Source organism: Myotis brandtii, unplaced genomic scaffold, assembly GCF_000412655.1.
Source record: "Myotis brandtii unplaced genomic scaffold, ASM41265v1 scaffold565, whole genome shotgun sequence".
Classification (NCBI taxonomy): Eukaryota; Metazoa; Chordata; class Mammalia; order Chiroptera; family Vespertilionidae; genus Myotis; species Myotis brandtii.
The window spans coordinates 2,582,641-2,605,877 of NW_005370105.1; the positions used below are offsets into that span (position 1 = coordinate 2,582,641).

The following is a 23,237-nucleotide window of genomic DNA, read 5'->3' on the forward strand; positions in this document are numbered from 1 at the left end:
GCTGAAGACATTTCTCTTTATCTTGGGGTGATCAAGATAGATTTATACTTCAAAAAATGGGCAGGTGGCCTCCTTTTCCTGGAGGAACACCTTAGACAGCTCTGTTTGGGCTCCACAGGTTGGGCCGTTCCAACGGGCAGGAAACCCAGTCTGGCGGTCGCTCTGCGAATCTGTGCTGTCAGCACCGAAAATATTGCAACCCCTGCTGCACGTGCAGAGAGAAGAACACAGCCGGACAAAGGCCTCTCCCAGGCAGCGAGCCCGGTGTCCCCTATGTCACCGTCTCCCCCCTCCGCCAGCACAGAACTCAGCGCCTGGTAGCATTTCAATAAGTCATTTCACATGGACCTGTTTCTACTCCGCCATGACACTTACAGAGCTGAGATGCGGGAACATTTCTTTCTTTCTAAAGTCTGTTATTGGTGTTTGTTCTCTCATCATGTGAAGGCCAAGTAGTTCCTACACGGTTGCTTTACTGTAATCAGTGAGTCGCCGTGCTCTGGCTGGCCCGGCTCAGGGGTTAGAGTGCCGACCTGCACACTGAAGGGTCGCAGGTTCGATTCCCGGTCAAGGGCACCTACCTGGGTTGTGGTTCACTCCAAGCCCTGAGTTGGGGTGCGTGCGGGAGGCAACCAATCGATGTGTCTCTCTCACACTGATGTTTCTCTCTCCGTCTCTCTTCCTCCTCTTCCCTCCCTTCCACTCTCTCTCTGAAAAGCAATGGAAAAAAAAATACCCTTGGGTGAGGATTAGCAAACATAAATGAATAAATGACGGTGAGTCCCTGTGCTCCGCACCGGCATTGACTCTGTTTCTTTGGCCAGCCCTGCCCCTCTGCTCTGTGGCCAGCAGCTACTCAGAAGTCTGTTCCATGTGCTCATCCTACTGAAACTGTGGAGGACCCTCTGTAAGACCGTAGGGGCTTTGGGGGGAGGGGAAAAGAATGCGGGGGCATCGTGGGTTTTCTTTCGCCGGGTCAACTCTAATGGCCAAAGTCAAACAATAAAAATTCCACAGGATAACGTGATTTCAGTTGCCAAACACATCCACGTCCTGTCTTTTCTTTTTCAATTACATGTCACACGTGCTCATTGCAAAGAAATGTAAATAGCATAGCATCCTATAAAGTCAGATCTATCCGAAATCTTAGTCTGCATGCCCTTAAGTAGGTTTCCAGATTTACACAAACTATTTTTTTTTCATAATCAGCATATGCCGTAAATCTAGGAATCGTATCGTGATAAATAGCCTATGTATGGCTTACCTATTGGATCCTGTTTCTCTGTTACATCTTTATTAGAAACAAGATAAAAATCTCTACGTCAAGTTTACTATGATATTATTTCTGAAACTGCCTGCAAAGAAGTCATAAACTCTACAGCTTTTGAGTTTTGAAATTTGCTGGAAAGTTGACTCTTAGCGCCCCGATGACTAATCTGTATCCCTTTTTCCAATGCCCTTCCCAGCGGGGCGCCCCTGACATGAAGATGAACATACAACAGGTGTTCCCACATTCCAGAAGGCGATCCGCACAGCATAGGGAGATGCTCAAAGGAACCGCGTCTTTTCTCTAAGACGCCGGGAGGATTTTCGATATAAATCAGGGATGTTATGACACCGCCAGGGAACGGTGCCGGCGAGATGGGATTGCTGAGGAGCAGGAAAGCTGTCATAGGAACCGTCAGCCCCGTCCCCGCATCCCTCCAAGGGCTGTAAAGGATCAGAAGTAGATTGAGCCTCATGGAGCAGCTGGTCAGAACGGGAGGGGCGCCACGTGGTTCCCGGCAGCCGAATGCCGGCTCGGGAAAATCACACGTGGTTGCTTGTAGTTCAACCAGAAACGGGAGGTTGGGCTGCGAAATGCATGGAGAAACTTGGGTTTTTGAGAATGGCTCCATGCTAACTAGACTGCTGATCTCTGTAACGGATCTGTGTGATGTGTAGAGAAACATTCCAGTTACAATGGCTTATGAAATACAGGTCTTTGATCAGTTATTAGAAAGATCATATGTGCACAGAGAGAGCATGTTGGTCAGGGGAAAGTGCGACCCTACGCTGCAGGGTAAGAAGCACCTCGTTACCATCTCACCAGGTGACAGACGGTGGGAAGGGGAAGGGAGCACGTGCCTGACATGGGCCTTCAGGGTACGGCAGTGCAGGAGGTACTGGGCAGAGCAGGGATGAAGGGAAGCCTGGTTTAATTTACTAGTTGCATCCTGTGGGCACTTACTCGGGGACATGCCCTTAATAATTCTCTGACACAGACTACAGAAAGGTTGTAGGAACGTCGTTTGCTTGTTGGATACATCTTTATTGATTTGAGAGAGAGGAAGGGAGAGGGAGAAACATTGACATGAGAAACATCTATTGGCTGCCTCTTGCACGCCCCCTGCTGTGGATCAAGCCTGCAGCCCAGGCATGTGCCCTGACCAGGGAATGGAACCGGCGACCTTTGGGTGCCGGGGACAAAGCTCAGCCAACTGATGGCTGCTGGTCAGGGTTAGAAATGTCCTTTACACATTATTCCTAGACTCGCGGGCAAGATCACCCAGCAGAATAGCATGACGGTTGCTTGTGTGAAGTGTGCGCTGTTTTAAATGCTGTTTCTTTTGCTGTGTCTCAGAGCGCCCACAGGTGAAGGGAAGTTTCTAGTAAATAGCTCTATTGAAAAATTATGTTTTGGTGCTAACCTGTACCTCCAGGTACATGTTAAGGGCCCTAAACATGAACATCATTGGCGTGTTTGAAAGGCAGAATGGTGCACAGCATAAAAAATGTAGTGACTGTTAATGATGTTGCCACAGCTTTGGAGCCCAGCAGATGTGAAAGCCGGGCCAAGACGCTCATCGGAAATATTCAAAGTCAGTTCCAAATACTCCTGAGCTAGAAAGAACCCGTGTCACAGAGGAGTGGGGAGAGTTATGGAAGCTGAGAATGGCTCTCTCTCTCTCTCTTTTTTTTTTTTTTTATTGATGACTAGAGGCTCGGTGCACGGATTCGTGCACTGGTGGGGTCCCTCGGCCTGGCCTGTGCCCTTTTGCAATCTGGGACCACTCGAGGGATGTCAGACTGCCAGTTTCGGCCTGATCTCCACAGGCCAAGCTGAGGGACCCCATTGGTGCACAAATCTGTGCACCGGGCCTCTAGTATGCATATAAGATCTTTGGTTAATCTCTTCCCGCCCTTCCTCCTCCCCCCTTCCCTCTGAGATTCTCAGTCTGTTCCATGTTTCCATGCCTGTGCATCGAGCGTCTGCCCCCTGGTGGTCAGTGCGCATCATAGCTACCTGTCAAACAGTTGAATGGTCACTTAGGCTTTTATATATACACTGAGTGGCCGGATTATTATGACCACCTGACGTTTGTAGGCAAATTAGCAATAATTTCACGCTGAAGTTGCTAGAGGGCCAGACCATTATAAATAGGGAAGCAGGTTGTTTACCACCACAGTAGAAGTGATTTTTTTCTGAAGATACAGGTAAACAACGCGATTTAACAGCCTTTGAATGTGGGATATATATATAGTATATAGTATATAATATTACAGATGTCTCCCATTTCTTCTCCTTATCCGCCCTCCTCCTGGCCCTTACCAACTCCCTCCCTCAGGTCTTCACTCTCCTGTTGCCCGAGTCCATGGGCTATAACTATAATTTCTTTGTTTTATCTCTTCTCGTCCCCCAACCCCACATCAAGGTATGTCAGTCTGTTTCATGCCTTCATGCTTTGGGTTTTATCTTCTTGGTCAATTCATTTTGTTCATTAGATTCCACAGAAAGTGAGATCATGTGATATTTGTCTTTCTCAGCTTAGCTTATTTCACTTAGCATAATAGTTTCCATGTCCATCCATGCTGTCCCAAAGGTTAAGAGACCCTTTTTTCACAACTGCATAGTATTCCACGGTGTAAATGTCCCACAGCTTTTTTTATCTGCTCGTCTACTGATGGGCACTTGGGCTGTTTTCAAACTGAGAATGCCTTTGACTGTTGGACGTATTGGGACACTGCATTAGTTCCGTCGTGTTTTAAAGAGACCAACCATCATTCTTGGGCCCTTTTGTTATGACAGGATCTGGCTACAGGGGACCAAGCTGGGGAACTCAGACGCGTGGGTGACACTTGTAACCTCCCTGCCTCTAGTCACTCTCCTTCCCTTCAACCTGTAGATGCTCACGTCTGCTCGGGTTCCAGAGAAATGTTGCCGAGTTGGGGGAAGACATTGGACTACATAGTTACGTACGTGGTGGTTTTAGGATGGGGAAGTTAGACCCTACACCCAAATGCTACCTCTCGCTTACTTACACATTCCAAATGAAGGAGCTGAACAACGATCTGAGAAAATGCATCAATATGAGGAAAACATTTTAATTTTTCAATGTAGGCACTAACTTGCCCAGTTTGCTTACATACAGACTAATATAGATTACTAGAGGCCCGGTGCACGAAATTCATGCACAGGTAGGGTCCCTAGGCCTGGCCGGCGATCAGGGCTGATCGGGGCCTTTTGGCTGCCGGCTGGGGCCTTCCTTCGTTTCACGCCGCCCCCTGGTGGTCAGCGCATGTCATAGCAAGCAATTAGTCTCCTGGTGGAACTCCCGCAGGGACAATTTGCATATTAGGCTTTTATATATACAGATACCTAGCGTGATGAGCAGGACTGACTTGATTGAACCAAAGTCTAGCAAAACAAAAACAAAGAAAATACAGTGTGAAGTTTTAAGGTTTTCAAATAGATTTTGTGATTTTTTTTTAACTGAAAAATTCTTATTTAAACACATGGGTTAGAAAACTCCTTAGCAAGCGTAGGTTGCAATTCCAGCTGTTGCAGATGCATCACAATAGCAGACCCAGACACCGGCTCCTGGATGTGTGAGGGATGGAGTGCTGGCCGTTCTTCCTCGCGCTCATGTTTTGGGTGTCATGCTGTGGAATAAAACTGCACAGCCCCGCTGGCATTTGGGAACAGGAATCTTGGCCCTCTTTCCCTAGAGAAAGAGCCTTGATCAATATATCACCAATGATTGTTGTCCCGTAAGTAGCGGTACTAATGTTTTATACAAATTTTTTAATGGTCAGATTGAATCACGAAGAGTTAACACTATTAAGGACTCTATATTTTGCTTTTGATGAAATCCATTGCGATGCTCTCTACTAACAATGGAAATGAGAAAAGTTTATCACGAGTAAAAAATCTAAGATGTTTCATTGCTCTCAAACATCATCTAATATGCTCCTCTTCGTACAAATGTAATTATTTGGGGATTAAAATATTACATCATGGTTTATCTGAATTAACTCTCCCCCTTTGCGACACATTTAAAAATAAACTACCTTATAACAGAGTAATGTTGAGACATAGAAGGGGAATTAAACGACGGAAGATAAAGACGAGTCATTTAAACGTTACTTCGAAGGGAAAGATGTACGTGGAACTGTGGTTTGCAATAATTGTTGACATATTCCCCTAAGTACGGTGCCTGCGATTTTTCACCGTATCAGTCATTTGGAGCAATTTGGGTAATAACAGTCTGACATGCATTTCTGCTATTTTATTTACACCATTTCCCTCCATCGTTGTGATGCGGCACCATTCCGATCGGGTACCGCAAATGCACTCCGTAATACCTATTATGGCGTGGTCAAAGGATAATTTATTGTCAAATAGAAAAATAGGTCAACAGGAATGTCACTGGATGATCAACCCCCACCACGTTTAATAAAACATCTCGCCGGCGTGCGTGCCCGTGCCGCGGCTGCTGTTCTATTAGGACTACCTGGCTCCGGCGGAGGTGTAATTACTGAGCCGTCAGAGTGATAAGTGGGATTAATGGCAGCCCCGTGCACTTTAGGGCTGCCGCACGCTTAGAGAATTGCAAGACGGTGTTATTATCAGAGTCAGCCGATTCCCGGCATATTCATGGCACCGGAGGAAAAAAAAAAGAAGGATGCTGCAATCCAGGCCTGCTTCGCCCTGCCTCATTAACATCTGACATTTCCAACAGCTGTTATTTGTGAACTAGCTCCATAATAAAAGGAGAATTATTTGGTAAAGAGACTTAATAACCACAGCTAAAAATGCGTACCTCGTGTCAGGGCTGCTGGGGTGAATCTGTTTGGGTCGAATGTGAGATTTTTCTGGAAGCCTAGACAGACCCACCCTGGACACTCATGTGACTCATTCATACCTGCTGACATTAGAACTTTATTTTGTAATTGCCTTATTATGCAAGTTGGGTGGGAGGGGTGGTGGAGGGGAGGCAGAAAACATGTGACTTCATTAGGGAGACCTCCACTCCCTCTATCTGTTGCTGTATTTCTCCTCAACGACAGGTATTTAAAAAGCTGTTGAAGTGACTTAAAAAAAAATAAATTAGGAGGTATTTAAGATGGCATACGATTGGCTACATTTCCAGCTCTTTTATTTTATCGCATCCTAGGACATCCTTTCAAATCACTGTTAGTGCTCAGCGCATGAATTCACGCGAAGGTAACACATACAAGTATCACCTCATTTCGGCGTCGCGGACGAATAGGCCCTGGATTGGGCTCTTTCTGCATTGTTGTACGCCGTACCCTGCTGATCACGCTTTCAAGCAATTCTTCTTGAACTCGGCGACATTGTTTTAGGGTGAAAATCACAAGTATGAGAAGATAGGAATGCTGCCGCGTGATAGATGTGAATCTTAACAATGCGTTTAGAGACAGGACGGGAGAGAGGCTTAATGACTGCCGCTCGGAGAGGACAATTGATTATGAAAAGCCGTCGGTACTCATTGTGTAGAATTTAATTTAGGGAGAAGGCTGAGGGCACGGGCAAGAGAAAGGAGATCAGATGTAGAAACAAGATATTAATTAGGGACTGAGAAACCGGCTCGGCTAATGAAGACTCTTCCACACACAACAGAAGGACAAGGAGATGGCAGTGTCCTCTCCTGGGAAAGGAACCAAGGTCTTCGCACAGGGAAGAGGGTGGAAAACGAGCTGGCGGACACCTTTGTCAGTGGAGCCGCGGAGGGTTCATTCTCAGTGAAATTCTCAGAGAATTCTGGTCTCCTGACAGATGCGACAGGGTGGTAGCTTACGTTTTAGATCTCTGGTCTACTGTTTTCCTACTCCCCCTCTTACTCTGCCAGACCAAATTCCACTGGTTAGCGTACCCATCATGTTCTATTCTCAGGTTCTTGTCTCGAGTGACCCTGAACTCCAAATCCACCCTCCTTCACTTCCCTAATGTCCACTGATTCTTTTTTAGAAAATATATTTCTATTGATTTCAGAGAGGAAGGGAGAGGGGGAAAGAAATAGAAGCATCCATGATGAGAGAGAATCATGGATCAGCTGCCTCCTGCACGCCCCACACTGGGGATCGAGCCCGCAACCCGGGCATGTGTCCTGACCAGGAATCGAACCATGACCCCCTGGTTCATAGGTCGAAGCTTAACCACTGTGCCACGCCGGTCGGGCTCATTAACTATTAAAGAAAAGAATGAGGAAATGAACAAGCTGACATTAATGTGCGAATTAAAGACCGTTCTTCCCAGTTTCAGTCTGGAAGGAGTCATTATTAATTGTGATTCTCACTAAGTGGGTCCAGCCATCGACATTAGAATCATCTCAAAAGGTTTTTCCCCTCCAAAATTCAGGTTCCAAGGCCCACCGTCAGCCTGGCGAGGGCTCCTCTGTGGGCCCTGGGGCATAGGTCAAGCTTCCCAGGTGGCTCAGAGGCACAGGTTCTGAGATGAGATGGGTATGTGGGAGGCTTGGTGGACAAGCAGCCTCTGTACAAGAGAGAAGGAGTGGGTATTGGAGGGACAGAGCCCCCACCCAGCCTGCAGTGGGTCCCTGCGGACCTGGTCCCCAAGCGGGGCCAGGCCTGGCCTCGGAGCCCCTCGTGGCCTGTAGCTGCACACGGCCTGCCACGGACAGGGGCCTTGATCTTGGCTGAGCCTGTTCTCTTCAGCCAAGGGCACAGCCCTCGAGGGATAGAAGCGTCAGTGACAGGAGGGGGTGTGGGCTGTGCACCCACGCAGCTGCCACAGAGCCCAGTTGCCATGCGAGTAGCGTGTGGGTGAAAGACATGAGGAAATTGGAGAAGGAGGGATGGCCAAAGCCAAAGAAGGGGGGTGAGGGGTTAAGGGAGGAGCTCCAAGGGGTAGAATGAGGCACGGTACCTCTTGGCTTGGTGTGGTGATTGTGGTGTGCAGGCAGACAGAGCTTTTATCGTAAAAGATTGCACTCTCCAGGGTTACTCGCGTCGTAAGGGAGCAAAACAAGACTGATTTGGTCAGTGAGTGAGTGATGGCTCTTTATGTTGTTGTTAATCCTCACCTGAGGATATCTTTCCATTGATTTTTAGAGAGAGTGGAAGGGGCAAGGGGGGGAGAGAGAGAGAAACATCCATGTGAGAGACACATTTATTGGTTGCCTCCCGCATCCGTCCCAACCAGGCTGGGGATCAGGTTTGTGCCCTTGACCAGAATCGAACCCGTGACCCTTCAGTTGAAGGACCGACGCTCCAATCACTGAGCCAAACAGGCTAGGGCTGAATGACGGATCTTAAATAAGTCTGAACCCCCAAAACTCTAAGGAGGAACAAGGCGAGCAGGGGTGGTTGTCACCTGCTACTCTGTACATCTCTGCAGGTGCGAACAAAGGGAAAGATTATGTACCTGAAAGTGGTGCAGTTTTATTTGTCCTCGCTGTTCACTCACTCTGGCGGGGTGTAGGGTAGAGGATACATAGAACGTCATCTCAGCTACTTGGTAACTTCTCTAACCAGCTGTTTGACTTCCCAGATGCCTGAAGTGTGCAGACGCCCCGTGTCAGAAGAGCTGCCCCACGAATCTCGACATCAAATCCTTCATCACCAGCATCGCAAACAAGGTAAATTCAGACGTCTGTCTGCAACCGCAACCTCACAGCACCCCTTGATCCACATCTCTGATGGGACCTGCGACGAGAGCATAAAGCGTGCCTGAATAGATTGGGTGAAAGAATTGAAAATGTGGTTTCTGTAGGTTGCGGAAATGTGGCGCATTTCATTAGATAGCCCCCTCCACGCCGTGATATGATGCGTGTGAAAACGCATACTGTTGCTCATCATCTTAAAGATTAGCGCCTGTTGAAATGAGTGATTGTTTGACGTAGGTATTCATCGACTCGATGGACTCGAGCGTCAGTGTGCTCACTGCTTGTAGGTGGGCACTGTCACCCGCCATCGCAGCGCGCTTCTAATTGTGAAAAATCTTTGTTTTAGCGTCTGGCACACGGAGAGGCAGCGAAGGCATGGAGTGGACTGCTCCGTTCTCCTAACATTCAGTTCATTTGTTTAAGACGTGGAGCAAATCAGAGAGGCTGGTAGAGCTGCAGACAAAAACCACCCCCATCACAAACAAGCAGAGCGTAGGAAGCGGGCATGAGTAGGACAGAAGGAGCTTTGATCTCTTAAGTGCGCTGTTTCGTTTTTTAAATCGATGTAAGGCTAAGCCCAGGTTTCGCCCAGGAAGCGAGTGGTGGGTTGATGGAATGATTAACTAATAGCACCTTTTGTTGTGTCTTATCCTTTAACAACGGGCAGAGCCTGGAGGAAGTCCCCCCTAAGGACCCGGAGAATCCTGTCCACAGGCTTCACACGCACGTTCTAAAACGCTACCAAACCCCCGTGTGCGGCCCACAGCCAGGTGGCTTTCCGTAGATAAAGATCATTTCTCAGTATGTCAATTAGCTTTTAAACGATCGATTAGGAGGGAAATAATACATTTATATAGCTGTAGGATTTCAAAAGAATTATTACTGAGGCTGTTCCTGGGGTAAAGGTCATGGCATTAACCTACATCATCAGATTTATTGGGATTTGATATCTAGGTGGAATTTTTAGTTTGACCTCTTAGAGTGAATGTAGGAAAAACTAATCTCTTTACTTTTTAAAAAATATATTTTTTATTGATTTCAGAGAGGAAGAGAGCTGGAGAGAGAGATAGAAACATCAGTGATGAGAGAAAATCATTGATTGGCTGGCTGCCTCCTGCACGCCCCCACTAGAGATCGAGCCTGCAACCAGGGCATGTGCCCTGACCAGGAATCAAAACATGACCTCCTGGTTCATAGGTCCATGCACAACCACTGAGCCATGCAGGTCGGGCTTATCTCTTTAGTTTTATTTATGAAAGATAGTATTTGTCTTACAAGGTCACGGTATACACTGAATAACACTTGTAGGTGAAAATTTCTAACATAGTAATTACTCAGGAAATATTTTGTTGATGTGGAATTATTAATTTCCCTATACACTCAATATGGTAAATACCATATAAGTAGTTACTACTTTTGTAGTTGTCCTTTATTGAACATCTACCGTGTACCATACACACCTGCCTTTTTGTAGTTCATAATCTATGAGCAAGAACATATATGTTCAAAGAATAACCATAATTCAGTGTGGTTAATGTTGCAACAGAGGAACAGTATTTAGCATTTGAAAAAGCAGGAAATGTGGGCATGTACGTATCAGGTTTAAGGGAAATGTAATAAATTCACTGTGGCTAGGACAGAGGCAAGAGCGCAAGACCATTGGATTGGGATTAGGTTGTGAAAGAATTTGAATTCTGTGCTCAGTATTTGAGATTTAATCCTATAGATGATATGAAATATTCCGTGCTATGTATTTGTTTTGTAACTAATAAGATGGATTCTGGGAAGCGATCTCATTTATGAACGTTGGAGTATCCCAAACAGACATCCTCACAGGAATTTTGTCATATGTGAAAATAAAGGGCTTATGTGAAACATACATAGGAAATCTTTAATTATAACCTCACTAGAAGCCCGGTGCACGACATTCGTGCACTGGAGGGAGGGGGTCCCTCAGCCCGGCCTGTGCCCTCTCGCAGTCCCGGACCCCTCAGGGGATGTCCGCCTGCTGGCGGGGCCCTCAGCGCTGCTGTGGAGGTGGAAGAGGCTCCCGCCCCTGCCCCAGCGCTCTCCAGCCATGAGCTCGGCTTCTGGCTGAGCGGGTCTCCCCCTGTGGGAGCGCACTGACCACCAGGGGGCAGCTCCTGCATTGAGCATCTGCCCCCTGGTGGTCAGTGCGCATCATAGTGACTAGTCATTCCACTGTTCAGTTGATTTGCATATTAGGGTTTTATTATATCGGATGAGAAAAGGAGTGAAATAAAATGCCCAAAGTTTGAAGTCCAGTATGTGTTGGCTACAATTATACCCAAGGCAGTACTCCTGCCTTCAAGTGTGAGAGAGATTAGAATTATGACCCCGGCTAGCAAATTCTCCCTAGAAAGTCTAACGTTCAATAGTGGCTCTGAGATTCTAATAGTGTATGCCCCCTTTATTCAAAATTTAAAAAAAAAAAGACAGGAATGGTGGTCTCCTTCGCCAAGTTTATAAAATGTCTCAGCAAGATCAGAATCATCTCTGAAGGAAGAAGCGTTCTGTTTGGTTCATTGTCCCCATTCTTTACCCCCCAAGGAGCGCTGCACTCAGGATCGAGTTCCACGGGTTCCGCGGAGGGAGGGATGTGGAGATGCTGATTGAAAAGGAGGTCTTCGCAGGCCTTAAGGAGCCCTTGTAAGCCATGCGTTGTTGCCGAATCACTGTGGCAATTAGAAGGCCAGAGGCTCTTGCTTTTTGTAAAGAGAGAGATTCATCAGCCTGTGCAGTGTAGGCCCTTCCAGCTCGCTCTGCGGGCCCTCAGCCCAGGCGGGGGCCTTCCCAGGTGGAGAGGGAATTGGGTCCCCAGACTCAGGGAGCCTTAGTCTCGGGAAAAGGATGCCACTCGCGTCACATCGTGCGGGTGTCTGTGATTCAGTGGAGTGTTTAGGCCGGTACTTCCACCCTTTATCTCCCTACCCCCCCCACCCCGTTCTGTCCCACCCACCGCCTCCCTGGTCTTGCCCTGTGCTCTCTGTGCGGGGTTGTTGGCGTTGGTCTCTCTGCACTGGAAGCTCGCCTCTCAGTCACCAGCCTGGGAGGGCTGGGCTCTGTTTCTTGCTGGTTTTCCTTTGGGCAAACACAGTACTTGGTAGAAGAATGCCTGAGGTCGGCCTGTAAGTGCAGGGGGAGGGGGAGTCGCTGCTTTAAAAAGGTTTCCTTGTTTGCGATGGAGATTTCAAACAATGGAGATCTTTTTGTTATTGTTTTTGATGTTAGATGAAACTGGAAAGTGTTGATTTTTTCCACTGATTTGCATATTTTATAGAATCTCTGTGCTTTTGTGTGCCTTTTATATCTAGATAAAGAAATGTAATATACACGTTAGAGAAAAGCTTGACTCCATGACTCCATGTGAGATGGAAGATGCTTTAGCACAGATCCCTAGTGAAAGTAGCCGGCAGAGTTTATTGTTGTATCAGTAATACTTGTAAGAAGCTTCTGAAAAATAAGACAAAGATCTGCCGTATCAGATATTGAAGTTCCCGATAAGGCTACTCTACTCAAAACAGCGAGGTGTTGGTGGAAGGATACACATTTCTGGAGAAGATGAAAGTTTGTAAATAGAACCAAGTGAATATGAGAGCATAATATATATAATGAAGAGGACTTTTCAATTCCTTTGGAAGATGATGGGTTCTTTGAAACGTGGCTGTGGTATAATTTTGACTTTACCTTTAGGATCCGCGGTCAGGCCATCAGATGAATGTTATCTGGACTATACTTTTACATATAAAAAGAAACATCGTCAAGGATCATTTTGAAGCTCCAAACTAAGTGAGAGCAAATTTTGCGGTGCACATTTTAAAACTTATTTTTAACATAATAACCAACCAAACATGAAACCAAGTGGAAGTTTTTTTGCCATGCTTGTGTGAGGCTAGCTGGTAACTTCTCTGTTAATCAGAGGAGTTCCTGAAAATGTGAATGAGATTAATAAGCCAACCCAGGCGATGCAAGGGCAAAAGCTACACACATTATAGAAGAGGTGATACGAGTGATTAATAATGACATTAGAGGTGTCCTCCTATTGCTCAGAAATATTAGTAGGTCAGTCAAAGGATGGGACGCCAGTTTCTCCCCATCCGATGGTTGAAGTCAAAATGTTCAGTAACCTCTGTGCCGTTCAGGAGGAAGAAAACAGGAAGTCTCGTACCGTGGGAAAATGCTTGGCTCTTGCGAACATTTCTATACTCTTGTGCCAGAAATGCTTTACTATTTGTCCTTCCGAGAGAAATAAAAGTACCACCATGTAATAGCCTACGCACAGGAGTAGTGATTGTAGCAATTGTAGGATTGTTTTGAAATAGCAGAAAACTCAAGACAACTAGAGTGCCCATCATTTAAAAAAATTGCCAACTCTGTTACACTATATTTTATAGACTGTTATGACTATGTTTTAGAAATGTATTGCTGTTATATTTATTGATCTAGAAGTATATCCTTAGTAAGTGAAGAAGAGTAGGCGGCATCTTAATATGAAGAGCGTGGCTCTCTCTTTAGAAAAAATTCCAACTTATATATAAGCTGAACCTGGACTAGAAGGATTTAATTTAAACTTAATCTCCTTCATTGATTGAGGTTGAGGGAGGGGAGGAGAGAAGTTATTAGCATGTTTCTTATAAAGCTCCATATTATTATGCTTCTACAATGAGCATGTCCATTTCTTGTAAAAATAATACGGCAAAATTTAACAGTGAATTAAAATAGAGCCCAAAGGTTACAGAGTAACATGCGACAGGCCCTATGCTAATGCTAATTTTTTATGTTGGTATCGGGTGAGGGAAAGATTTGGATTTTTCCCCCCTACATGACTAATTGTTCCAAATCTGTTTGTATATAGTATATTTCCCCACTATTCTGAAATGCCACCTTTGTCACATATTTAACTCTGGACTCGTGTAGGCCTGTTTCCAAACCACCTGTTTACCCTGTCGATCTGTCTCTGACAGGTCTGCGGGGTTCTTACTCCCATGCTCTGTCATGTACATTATCAGTAGGTAAGGACGTTTCCCAGATATTGTACTTATTTTCCGAATACCCTAACTTTCCTCTAAGTGTACAACTAGTTTTACAAAATGGAAAAAAAATGTTCTACAAAATAATTATGGATCGCTGTGTTCAGACCATAATAAAATATTAATTTACAATTATCAATGCAAGTGTAAGCTCATTTCTGCCTCATTTGTCAGCTGATACAACATTAACTAAATTTTTCAGAACTCAACCTTTAGCTTTAATCTATAACTTCCTAAGGTTGAGTCTGGCAAATGGTAGGATTTCAAAACAAAGGGCTGGCATCTTATTTTCAACATGCCCCATGTTCTTTAATGTGTTGTGGGGAAGAAGATAGATGAATGTGCACTGTTGAATCATTAATGCTTAGCAAAATCTATCTCATTTCTGTTCTGTAAAACATGCCTTTGGGCCTTTAAAAGATTACATTTTTACTTTTAATCCCAGCCAATACAATGTGGAATGGTAACTGCTTTTCTTCATATTTGCTTCCAAAGAAGAATATTTAGTTCTGAAAAACTTCCTATAACTCACAAATTGTTAGTCAAGCCATTATAAAATTCAAGCAATATAAAAACTAAAAGTAACGCGAGTAGAACTAAAGGAGAAAGATGTTCATTGTGTATCGTAAGCCAGTTTCATTTGAAACCAGTAATAACACGTGGTTTGTGGTTGTGTGTCTGTGTATGGACACATTTAAATAGATGCCTTTGTAAATATTTTTGAAAATGGCAACTATGTTTAAAATACAACAACGATATATGGTTCCATATTTGCATTAATTGACATAATTAAACTTTTTCTTTAGTGTCATCAAGACAAAGCATAGTTGGTACAAACACATAACATCCTCATTAGAATATTTTTAATGTTAATAAGTAAAAGTCAAGGGAACAGAAGCCAGACAAGTGAAGTTGTAATCTAACGAGCCATCTCATTGTATGAAATAAAAATTTGGAACCCAGCAAGGCTAACTGACTTGTTGGGGTCACGCAACTACTTAGTAACGTAACCGAATGTTCCGGAACCTTGTCCGGTGTGCTTCTGCCTGCCTCCCACTGCACTATCGGCATGAATACGCGGTCTATACTCTGAGTTATTATTCAGATATGATGCCCTAAATAAGTAACCCATGTGCTATTTGTGGGCGCTTTCTAAGTGCTATTAACACCCTTTTCAATTTTTATTTACTTATTTATTTTAAATATATTTTTATTGATTTCAGAGAGGAAGGGAGAAGGAGAGAGAGAGAGAGAAACATCAATGATGAGAGAGAATCACTGATCGGCTGCCTCCTGCACACCCCACACGGGGGGTCGAGCCCGCAACCCGGGCACGTGCCCTGACCAGGAATCGAACTGTGACCTCCTGGTTCATAGGTTGACACTCAAGCACTGAGCCACGCTAGCCTGGCCTATTCACATCTTGAATGGTGGATAAAGGGTATAACTTCATCATAAAGAAACTGCAGCTTTGTGTTTTGAAAATGACTTTGATAAATCGAAGAGTGTTAACTTAATATCATCAAAGCTAATTCTAATTTTGAAAGGAATAATGGGTTTAAATTAGTGTCCATGGCAGGGGGACTGCTCTGATACATCTATTTGTAGCCACTGTACAAACAGTGTCGTACAGCTGTCATCAGCCCTAATGTCATCACACAGCGTGCTACACACCACAACACCCTGACAGTTAGGGCAGCTCTCATTCTCCTCAGAAAATAGTCTGACTTTATTTTTTTGAATAGAAGAAAATAGGACTGTTCAATTATAGTCTAGCTCCAATAGCATAAAGAAGGAAATTCTGAGCTTATTAAGTAATTATCTTATGCGTTTGGTGTTTCTCGGGAGTCACTGGGCTTGCTTCAAGTCTTGTTTGGGGTCAGACTGTTTGGGGTGAGATTGTCTTGAGCTCTTTCTCTCCTCCGATTTATAACTTTGCTGTTACATGTATTTGTTACTGGGGATATAAACTTATTTTTAAAACTCAACTAACAATTTGACTTGAATATTTTTGCTGTTTAAATTAACAAATGATTTTTTAAAAACAAAGAAACAACAAAAACCTCCACCATTTTTCTCTGTGTGACTGAATATTAGTAATCAGTACATGTTGTTTTTTCCAGTGTATTTTAAATTAAATCAGAGAGGGAGTAGTTCTCCTCTCTCTCCTGAGTCACGTGTGACGCTGCTTTGTTTTCAGTACCGCATCTTCCAGAAGAGAGAGATGAAGTTTAAAAATGCATCCAGACGCTAAATTTCTACCTCAGATCCTAGACACCAAATGCCCCATTAGTATGTGTTCATTTTTGTCTGTTCAGGTAAAAAAAGAATAATAGTTAAGCCATAATTCTGGTTACTTTTTAGAAAGATATACAACTTAGTTGAATTTTTAAAATATATTTTGATTGATTTCAGAGAGGCAGGCAGTGGGGGAGAGAGAGAGAAACATTAATGATGAGAGAGAATCATCCATCAGCTGCCTCCTGCACGCCCCCTGCTGGGGATCAAGCTGAGACCTCCTGGTTCATGGGTCCATGCTCAACCACTGAGCCACACTGGCCCGGCAAAAGTAAAAGTTATCTGAAAACAACTTGCATACATAGCCCATGTTTTGTACCTCAGCGGGTGATTTGAAAACCCCAGTGAGTAACAGAGGAGTTAATGGGTAAGTTAGTGGACAGGAGAACATTCAGTGCCTGTTCTTTGGTGTTGATATACACACAACAAACATAGCCAACATTTTCTTTTTGCCTTTTCAGTGTTTGTTTAGCGAAGGGGTACAATTCCTCAGGCTTTAGACATAAGATACCTCCTCGCCCAGATTCCACCGAACAGGCCCTTCCGTTCTCCTTCCCCCAGTGGAAGGCCAGACGCCGGCGACGGATTGAATCACATGAAGGCGCCGGTTGGAGTGGGTCTGAGTCTGGAGGAGGCGGCGGCCGGGTGGCTCTGAAGTGCCCTCCACATGTCAGTGTGCTGGCCTTTCCTCTGAGAAAGGCTGGAGGGCTCACAGGCGAGGAGCGAGGCCTCTTGTTGGGGAGGAGGGCGCGGGGAACCGGCCCACTTCCTGGAAGAGGAAAGAATTCCTATTGATTTTGACAGGTCCGTGGGCAGAGTTGATGGGTGCCCCCTTTCGCGCGGGTTTCTGGGGTTCTGGCTCGGAGCACACCCGGGGGGGGGGGGGTCCCTGCCACGTCTCCACGCTTGTTTGTGAGGACGATGGTGAAGGCTCCGCCATGGCTCCGCCGCGTCTTGTTCTGTGGCGTGGAGAGGCTTTCCTTTCTGAGAAACCATCCTGTCTTCTTTACATTCCCATCACTTCACTCCATTTCGGAGAATTTCCACATTATCTGTGCAATAATCTTTTTAAAATATATATATTTTTATTTCAGAGAAGGGTGAGGGAGAGAGAGAGAGAAACATCGATGATGAGGGAGAATCATTGATCGGCTGCCTCCTGAATGCTTCCTACTGGGGATCCAACCCACGACCCAGGCATGTGCCCTTGACCGGAATCGAACCTGGGACCCTTCAGTCCGCAGGCTGACGCCCTATCCACTGAGCCACACCAGCCAGGGTGTCTGTACAACAGTCTTCCCAGCTGGTCCCTTAGTGCTGACACCTTCCTATTGAAAAGTGCCAAACCCGCCCCTCTGGTCGGTAGTCACGATTCTCGTAATTAGGCGCAAACACTTTTCCCAGCTCTGTCTTGGAATCGTCACTTCCTAAGTGAGAGAATGAACTGACGTAGCCAGATTGCCACGTGATCGCACCAGATGTTTTCTGAACACTCTTGAGTGTTGCTCCGCATGTCTTTCCCTCGCACCGTAGCCCTGTCGTCCCAGAATCGTTTTCACGGCCGCCCATGGCAAGCTGACTCTACACCGCAGTCCGACATGACTTCTTCCCTCTGATACCGGCGTCTCGATGTCGGGGAGCAGGCATTGGACGTTTCCAGAAATTGCTATGGTGCTTCTTATTTGTCATTCTTAATAATTTTGAAAATTTTCGTAGCCTCTGACAATTTTATTTTGGTGTAAGGTTAGACGTGGAGTCGCCAGAGTGTTGAAGAGTCACTAAACGGTTTCATTGTCGGCGATCTGCTGTTCCCAGGAGTGGGACAGACGCTCGAGTATCGGCATCTTCCTGGGCCTTCACAGGTCAGGCATACGGCTCTGAGTCCCAGCTCTGCCAGTTATAGGCTGTGTGACCCTTTGGCAGATTATTTAACCTTTCCACCTAGGTCACCTTGTTTATCAGTTGCATTCACAACACATTCCTCGGACGGATTCAGAAAATGTGCACTGAAGAACCGTTCTCACGTGTCAGACATGTCTTGGTTGCTAAGGAGACACATTGAATATGACAAATGCAGTTAAATCATTGCGAATACTGTTAAAAGTATGCATTAAAGTCTATTTTTAAATGTGTTATTCCATTGCAGAATGGCAGTTTGATTCTCTTAAAACAGATTTCAGTATTCTGGTTATGTTTTGCATGGTTTCATCTATTTGGTTTGCCTTTTCTTTGCCTGAATTGTCACCAAGATTATTTTAAAGTCTTTTTCTGCTAACTTCAATGTCTGGGTCATCTGGGCTCTGCCTCATTTACCTCTTATTTTCTCAGATCGTGAGGCATTTAATTGTCTCTTCTTGTGCCTAAAAGTTTTCTTGTTTTTTTTTAGTGAGTGCCGTACGTCTTACATAAGATGAGTGGGGATAAAGAATAAATAGGAAGGCGGGGCAGAGTGCTGGGAATGTACCAGTGTCAATAAATACTGAAGGTGATTGTTGTTTATCATCATCAGTGGTCTGTAGTCTCTAATAATTGTATTTATGCTGGAGGTTATTCACGGGAGCCATGCGTGTGGTTTCAAAGACCTTTAAAAGGATTTCAGATAAAGCCAAAGGCAAAATAAATGCATGAGTTTCATAGCATTAAGTACATGCTACAATCTCTTTTTAAAACTGTATTATTAGTGCAGTTTTTTATTTACAGAAAAATTGTGAAGATTGTGCAGAGAATTCCCATATGCATCTGCACGCAGTTTCCCCTATTAACATTCGTATTTTAGCACCTTTGTTACAATTAATGAAGCTTTATCATTAACTGAGTCTGTTGTTGCTTCAGATGTTCTCATTCCTACCTAGTCCCCCTTTCTGATCGAGGATTTTGTCCAGAATAACATCGTACATGCAGTTCTCATGTCTCCTGAGGTCCTCTTGACTGATACAGTTGTTTTCAAATTATCCTTATTTTTTTCATGTACTTGACAGTTGAGGATTACTGGTCAGGTCTAAATCTCTCTTTGATTAGGGGAAAAAATGGCCCCGAAATATGAAACTTGTTATTTTTGTTCTTTATTGAGTAAATAAAGACACAGTTGCACCATTTTTGGACAAGTTGGGTTCAGCAGCCTCTGGATACCATGCGTGGGATTCGGAGCTGCTGGGTCGTAGCCAGGCATGTGGGAGGGCGTGGGGGAGGGGAGCTCGTCAGGTGGCCCAGGAGGATGTGTCCTGAGCGTCGTCCGCACCTTTGGTTAACAGGCTGTGAGAGAGGGTGACAATCAGCACGGAGTTCTTTTTTTTTCCGAATTTTTACAAAAGTTGGTTTGAGCCACGTCGGGGAACATAGGAGACTTGGTTGGAAAGTTTGTAGGAAAATTCTGAGAAAAGGAGCCCGCCCTGTTTATCGGAATTTTCCTCCTTACAAACTTGGCAACCAGGCCTCCGAGCACAGAGTTCTTCATACAGTTTCCCTGCAGACGTCGGGGAAATGACGAGAAAGAGCCCCAGCTGCTTCTAATTCAGTGTCACTGTTTTTGGGTGTTGTTTTTTTTTTAATTTTAAGATTTAGGTTTTGCCCGGCCGGCGTGGCTCGGTGGTTGAGCGTTGACCCTATGAACCAGGAGGTCAGGGTTCGATTCCTGGTCAGGGCACAGGCCTGGGTTGCCAGCTCAATCCCCAGTCTGGGGCGTGCAAGAGGCAGCCGATCAATGTTTCTCTCTCATCATGGATGTTTCTCTCTCTCCCTCTCCCTTCCTCCCTAAAATCAATAAAAATATATTTTAAAAAAGGATTTAGGTTTTAAAGCTTTTATAAGCAGTATATACGTCATTTACCACTGTTAAAAATGAAAATAACTTAGGGCAGGCTGTAGCAAGATGCCTTGTAAAGAAAATGATTACAGAACACTTACATTTTAAAGTTTAGTTTTCCAAAATTGATGAATTGTTCATTTATCCCAGCGGTTCTCAACCTGTGGGTGGCGACCCCTTTGGGGGGCGAACGACCCTTTCCCAGGGGTGGCCTACGACCATCGGAAAACACATTTTTAATCACATATTGTTTTTGTGATTAATCACTATGCTTTCATTATGTTCAATTTGTAACAATGAAATTGGGGGTCACCACAACATGAGGAGCTGTAGTAAAGGGTCGGGGCATTAGGAAGGTTGAGAACCACTGGTTTATCCATATGCCCTATACTGCACACTCCTGGATGTTGCATCCTCTGCGGGTTATTACTTGATGGGTCCTGGTGGGGAGCAATATTATTGAAAGCCTTGCATCTTTTATGTCTTGATCTCCAGCCCAATGACCTCAGAGAAGAGGCCTTAATTTGAGTGTTGAAGGGAGGCTGGCACGTCATGACATTTTATTTTATTTTGGCAGAACTATTATGGAGCCGCCAAGACGATTTTCTCGGACAACCCCCTTGGCCTGACCTGTGGGATGGTGTGCCCCACCTCCGACCTGTGTGTGGGCGGCTGCAATCTCTGTGCCACCGAGGAGGGGCCCATTAACATCGGGGGGCTGCAGCAGTTCGCTACGGAGGTAAGAGGTGCCCATTGCTTTGTCCCTCTTACAGTGTGGAAATGGGAAAGTGACTTTACACTCGTCGGCGCCGTGTTGATCTCCGAAGCGGTTCGTGTGATCACACAGCTAAGCTGTGCGTTGTGCCCCCGACAGTATTTTTATCCCACAACTTGACTAGAAAAAAAACATGAAATTTCATAAAACCATATGTCAGATGAGTTGCAGCCCCAGAAGGTTAATAAAATACTTTGACTAAAAGTCGCATACATTAGAGGATCTGGAAGGAGAATGTATTCATTAGCTGTACATGGGAGTGTTGAGTCGTGGGCCCCCTTTAATCTTCACAGTTTGAGATAACACGGCCAGAGGTTAGAGAATTTCCACAAACGCCCTGAAGACTCTTCATCGGGGTGAGGTTTTGTGAACTTACAGGTTTGAAGGAGGAGACGGCGAAAGCATTTTTCACTGTTTACTGTGGAAGGTGGGGCCATGGCTTCCTCTGTCGGGAACCCTGTGTAAATGACGTGGACTCCCCGGTGTCCCCTCTGCTCTCTGGGGTTTCTTGGGAGTCAGCGGCCAGGTCCGCTCCCATGTATCATTTAAAGGATCAGCTGCTACGGAGGCTCCACGAAGATTTTGTAAGCCTTGGGGTCCAGTTTGCTAAAAGGCCAAAGTAAATGCCTGTCAGCCCTGGATTTTCCATTAATGACTTCCCTCTCCGGCTCTGTCAACTTCAACCTAACGTCCTCTTTCCTTGTAGGGCCCCCTCCCCCCCATATCCCTCCAGCTTAAGTCTCACTTGGCTTTGGGTGATAAATCAGGGTTATTCCCCCCCTGCCTGCTGACAGGTCAATTCCCGGGAAGGGCTCCTGGGGATGAGAAAATAGAAACAATTGGAGGTTGTGAGTCGTTGCAATAAATTCTGGGATTTAATTTCCTTTCTCGCCGAGTGCACCATCGCACTGGGCGTACCTGACCAGTGCGAGGCGGGGTCCCCACAACCCCAGAGCACCCTTCGCTGGTGGAGAAGATTCCCTTGAATTCGCCCCCAGGTTTCTCTGGGGACCCACCGTCTCTTCATTAATCCAGGGCGAGCTTGCAAGGGTGGAGTAAGCCAAAGGCACGTGATCTGTATATGAGCTAACATCGCATTCCAAAGCAGAAGGAGTGAAAATAATATCATAAGGTTTCCTGTGACCCGGGGGAGAAAGCGAGAGAGAGAGAGAGAGAGAGAGAGAGAGAGAGAGAGAAAGAGAGAGAGGCATTCCTCTGAGATCGCTCACTTGGTTTTAACGGGAGTCCCACCAGCCCTTTCCGAAGCAGAGTCTATTTATTTAAGACACAGCACTGATCAGGACGGCATTCCGTGCCTGTTAAGTGAACCGTGGCATTTAGAATAGGCACGTATTTTCCAATCTCATCTCAATATACTTTGTGTACTTATGGCTTCAAATCAGTCTATGAAACCATTTAAAAAAAATCTCCCAGGGAAACTGTGGGGGCGAGCTTTCCATCCATTCTTGGAAGTTCACCGCTTAGGGCAAGTGATTCTAGAAAGTTCTGTCTTCTCTAAGTCCAAGGGCGGTTCGCTGAAACGTACCACCTGTCAGCAGCATTGTGAGGATCAGCAGAACACACACAAGGTGCTAACGTCCTGCCCGGGAGCAGGAAGAGGATGTGCAAACGCTGCCGTTCTTTCAGACTGTTGATGTGAGCACTTGAGCCGAAGCGGAGCAGGATGCAAACACGCTGCCTGCTTGGTTGTCTGAGAAAACAGATTGATGTGTGACCTTTCCGGAAATCTCAATCTGCTTTTTTCAACCAAATTAAGTAAAGGTTAGGAGAGCAGACTAAAATAGTGTGATATTTTCAAAATTGTTTTTCCTGTAACTTTTAATAAGTGATTTTTAAAATATCGACTCTGTAGTCTGCCGTTTTTGGTGAAACCCATTCCTTACACTTTCCCATTGGAACCTGGGCGTGCGACGTGGAGGGAGTGTGGTGGAAAATATGAGTGGCACAGAGGACGCCTGCAGCGGAGTCCGGAGGCCGCTGCCTTTTGTGGTGTGTGTGTGTGTGTATGTGTGTGTGTGTGCGCGCGTGTGTGGTGTGTGTGTGTGTGGCGTGTGTGTGTCTGGTGTATGTGTGTGTATGTGTGTGTGGGTGTGTGTGTAATGCGCGCGCGGGTGTGTGTGTGTGTGGCGTGTGTGTGTCTGGTGTATGTGTGTGTATGTGTGTGTGGGTGTGTGTGTATGTGTGTGTGGGGGGTGTTAGCCTTGTGATGTATGATAGTATCTTTTTCCCCCCTTAATTTTCTAGAGATCTCCAGGTCATCTTTTTTGGTGGTTCTCAAAGTTTGCAAGACTTTACAGGGGAGATTATACCTTATGAGAAGATCTTCATTCACCCAAACTTCACTGCCACTTCTCCTAAAAATGACCTCATGCTGATAAAGT

At 45.4% G+C, this 23,237-nt stretch overlaps 1 protein-coding gene and 1 long non-coding RNA gene across 2 annotated transcripts in view; both read left to right on the plus strand.

Annotated features, from left to right (window-relative positions):
* The window catches only part of LOC102257347 (dihydropyrimidine dehydrogenase [NADP(+)]), a 251,999-nt gene that overhangs the window by 107,126 nt on the left and 121,636 nt on the right, over positions 1-23,237 (plus strand). Inside the window, exons 5-6 of the mRNA XM_014549656.1 lie at positions 8,795-8,882; positions 20,638-20,799. Of these exons, the coding sequence (XP_014405142.1) occupies positions 8,795-8,882; positions 20,638-20,799 (250 nt within the window). The remainder of the gene's footprint in view (positions 1-8,794; positions 8,883-20,637; positions 20,800-23,237) is intronic.
* LOC106728207 lies at positions 20,806-22,698 on the plus strand. Its single transcript, XR_001364489.1, has 2 exons — positions 20,806-20,889; positions 22,356-22,698. It is a non-coding gene; the product is annotated as an uncharacterized LOC106728207 (long non-coding RNA).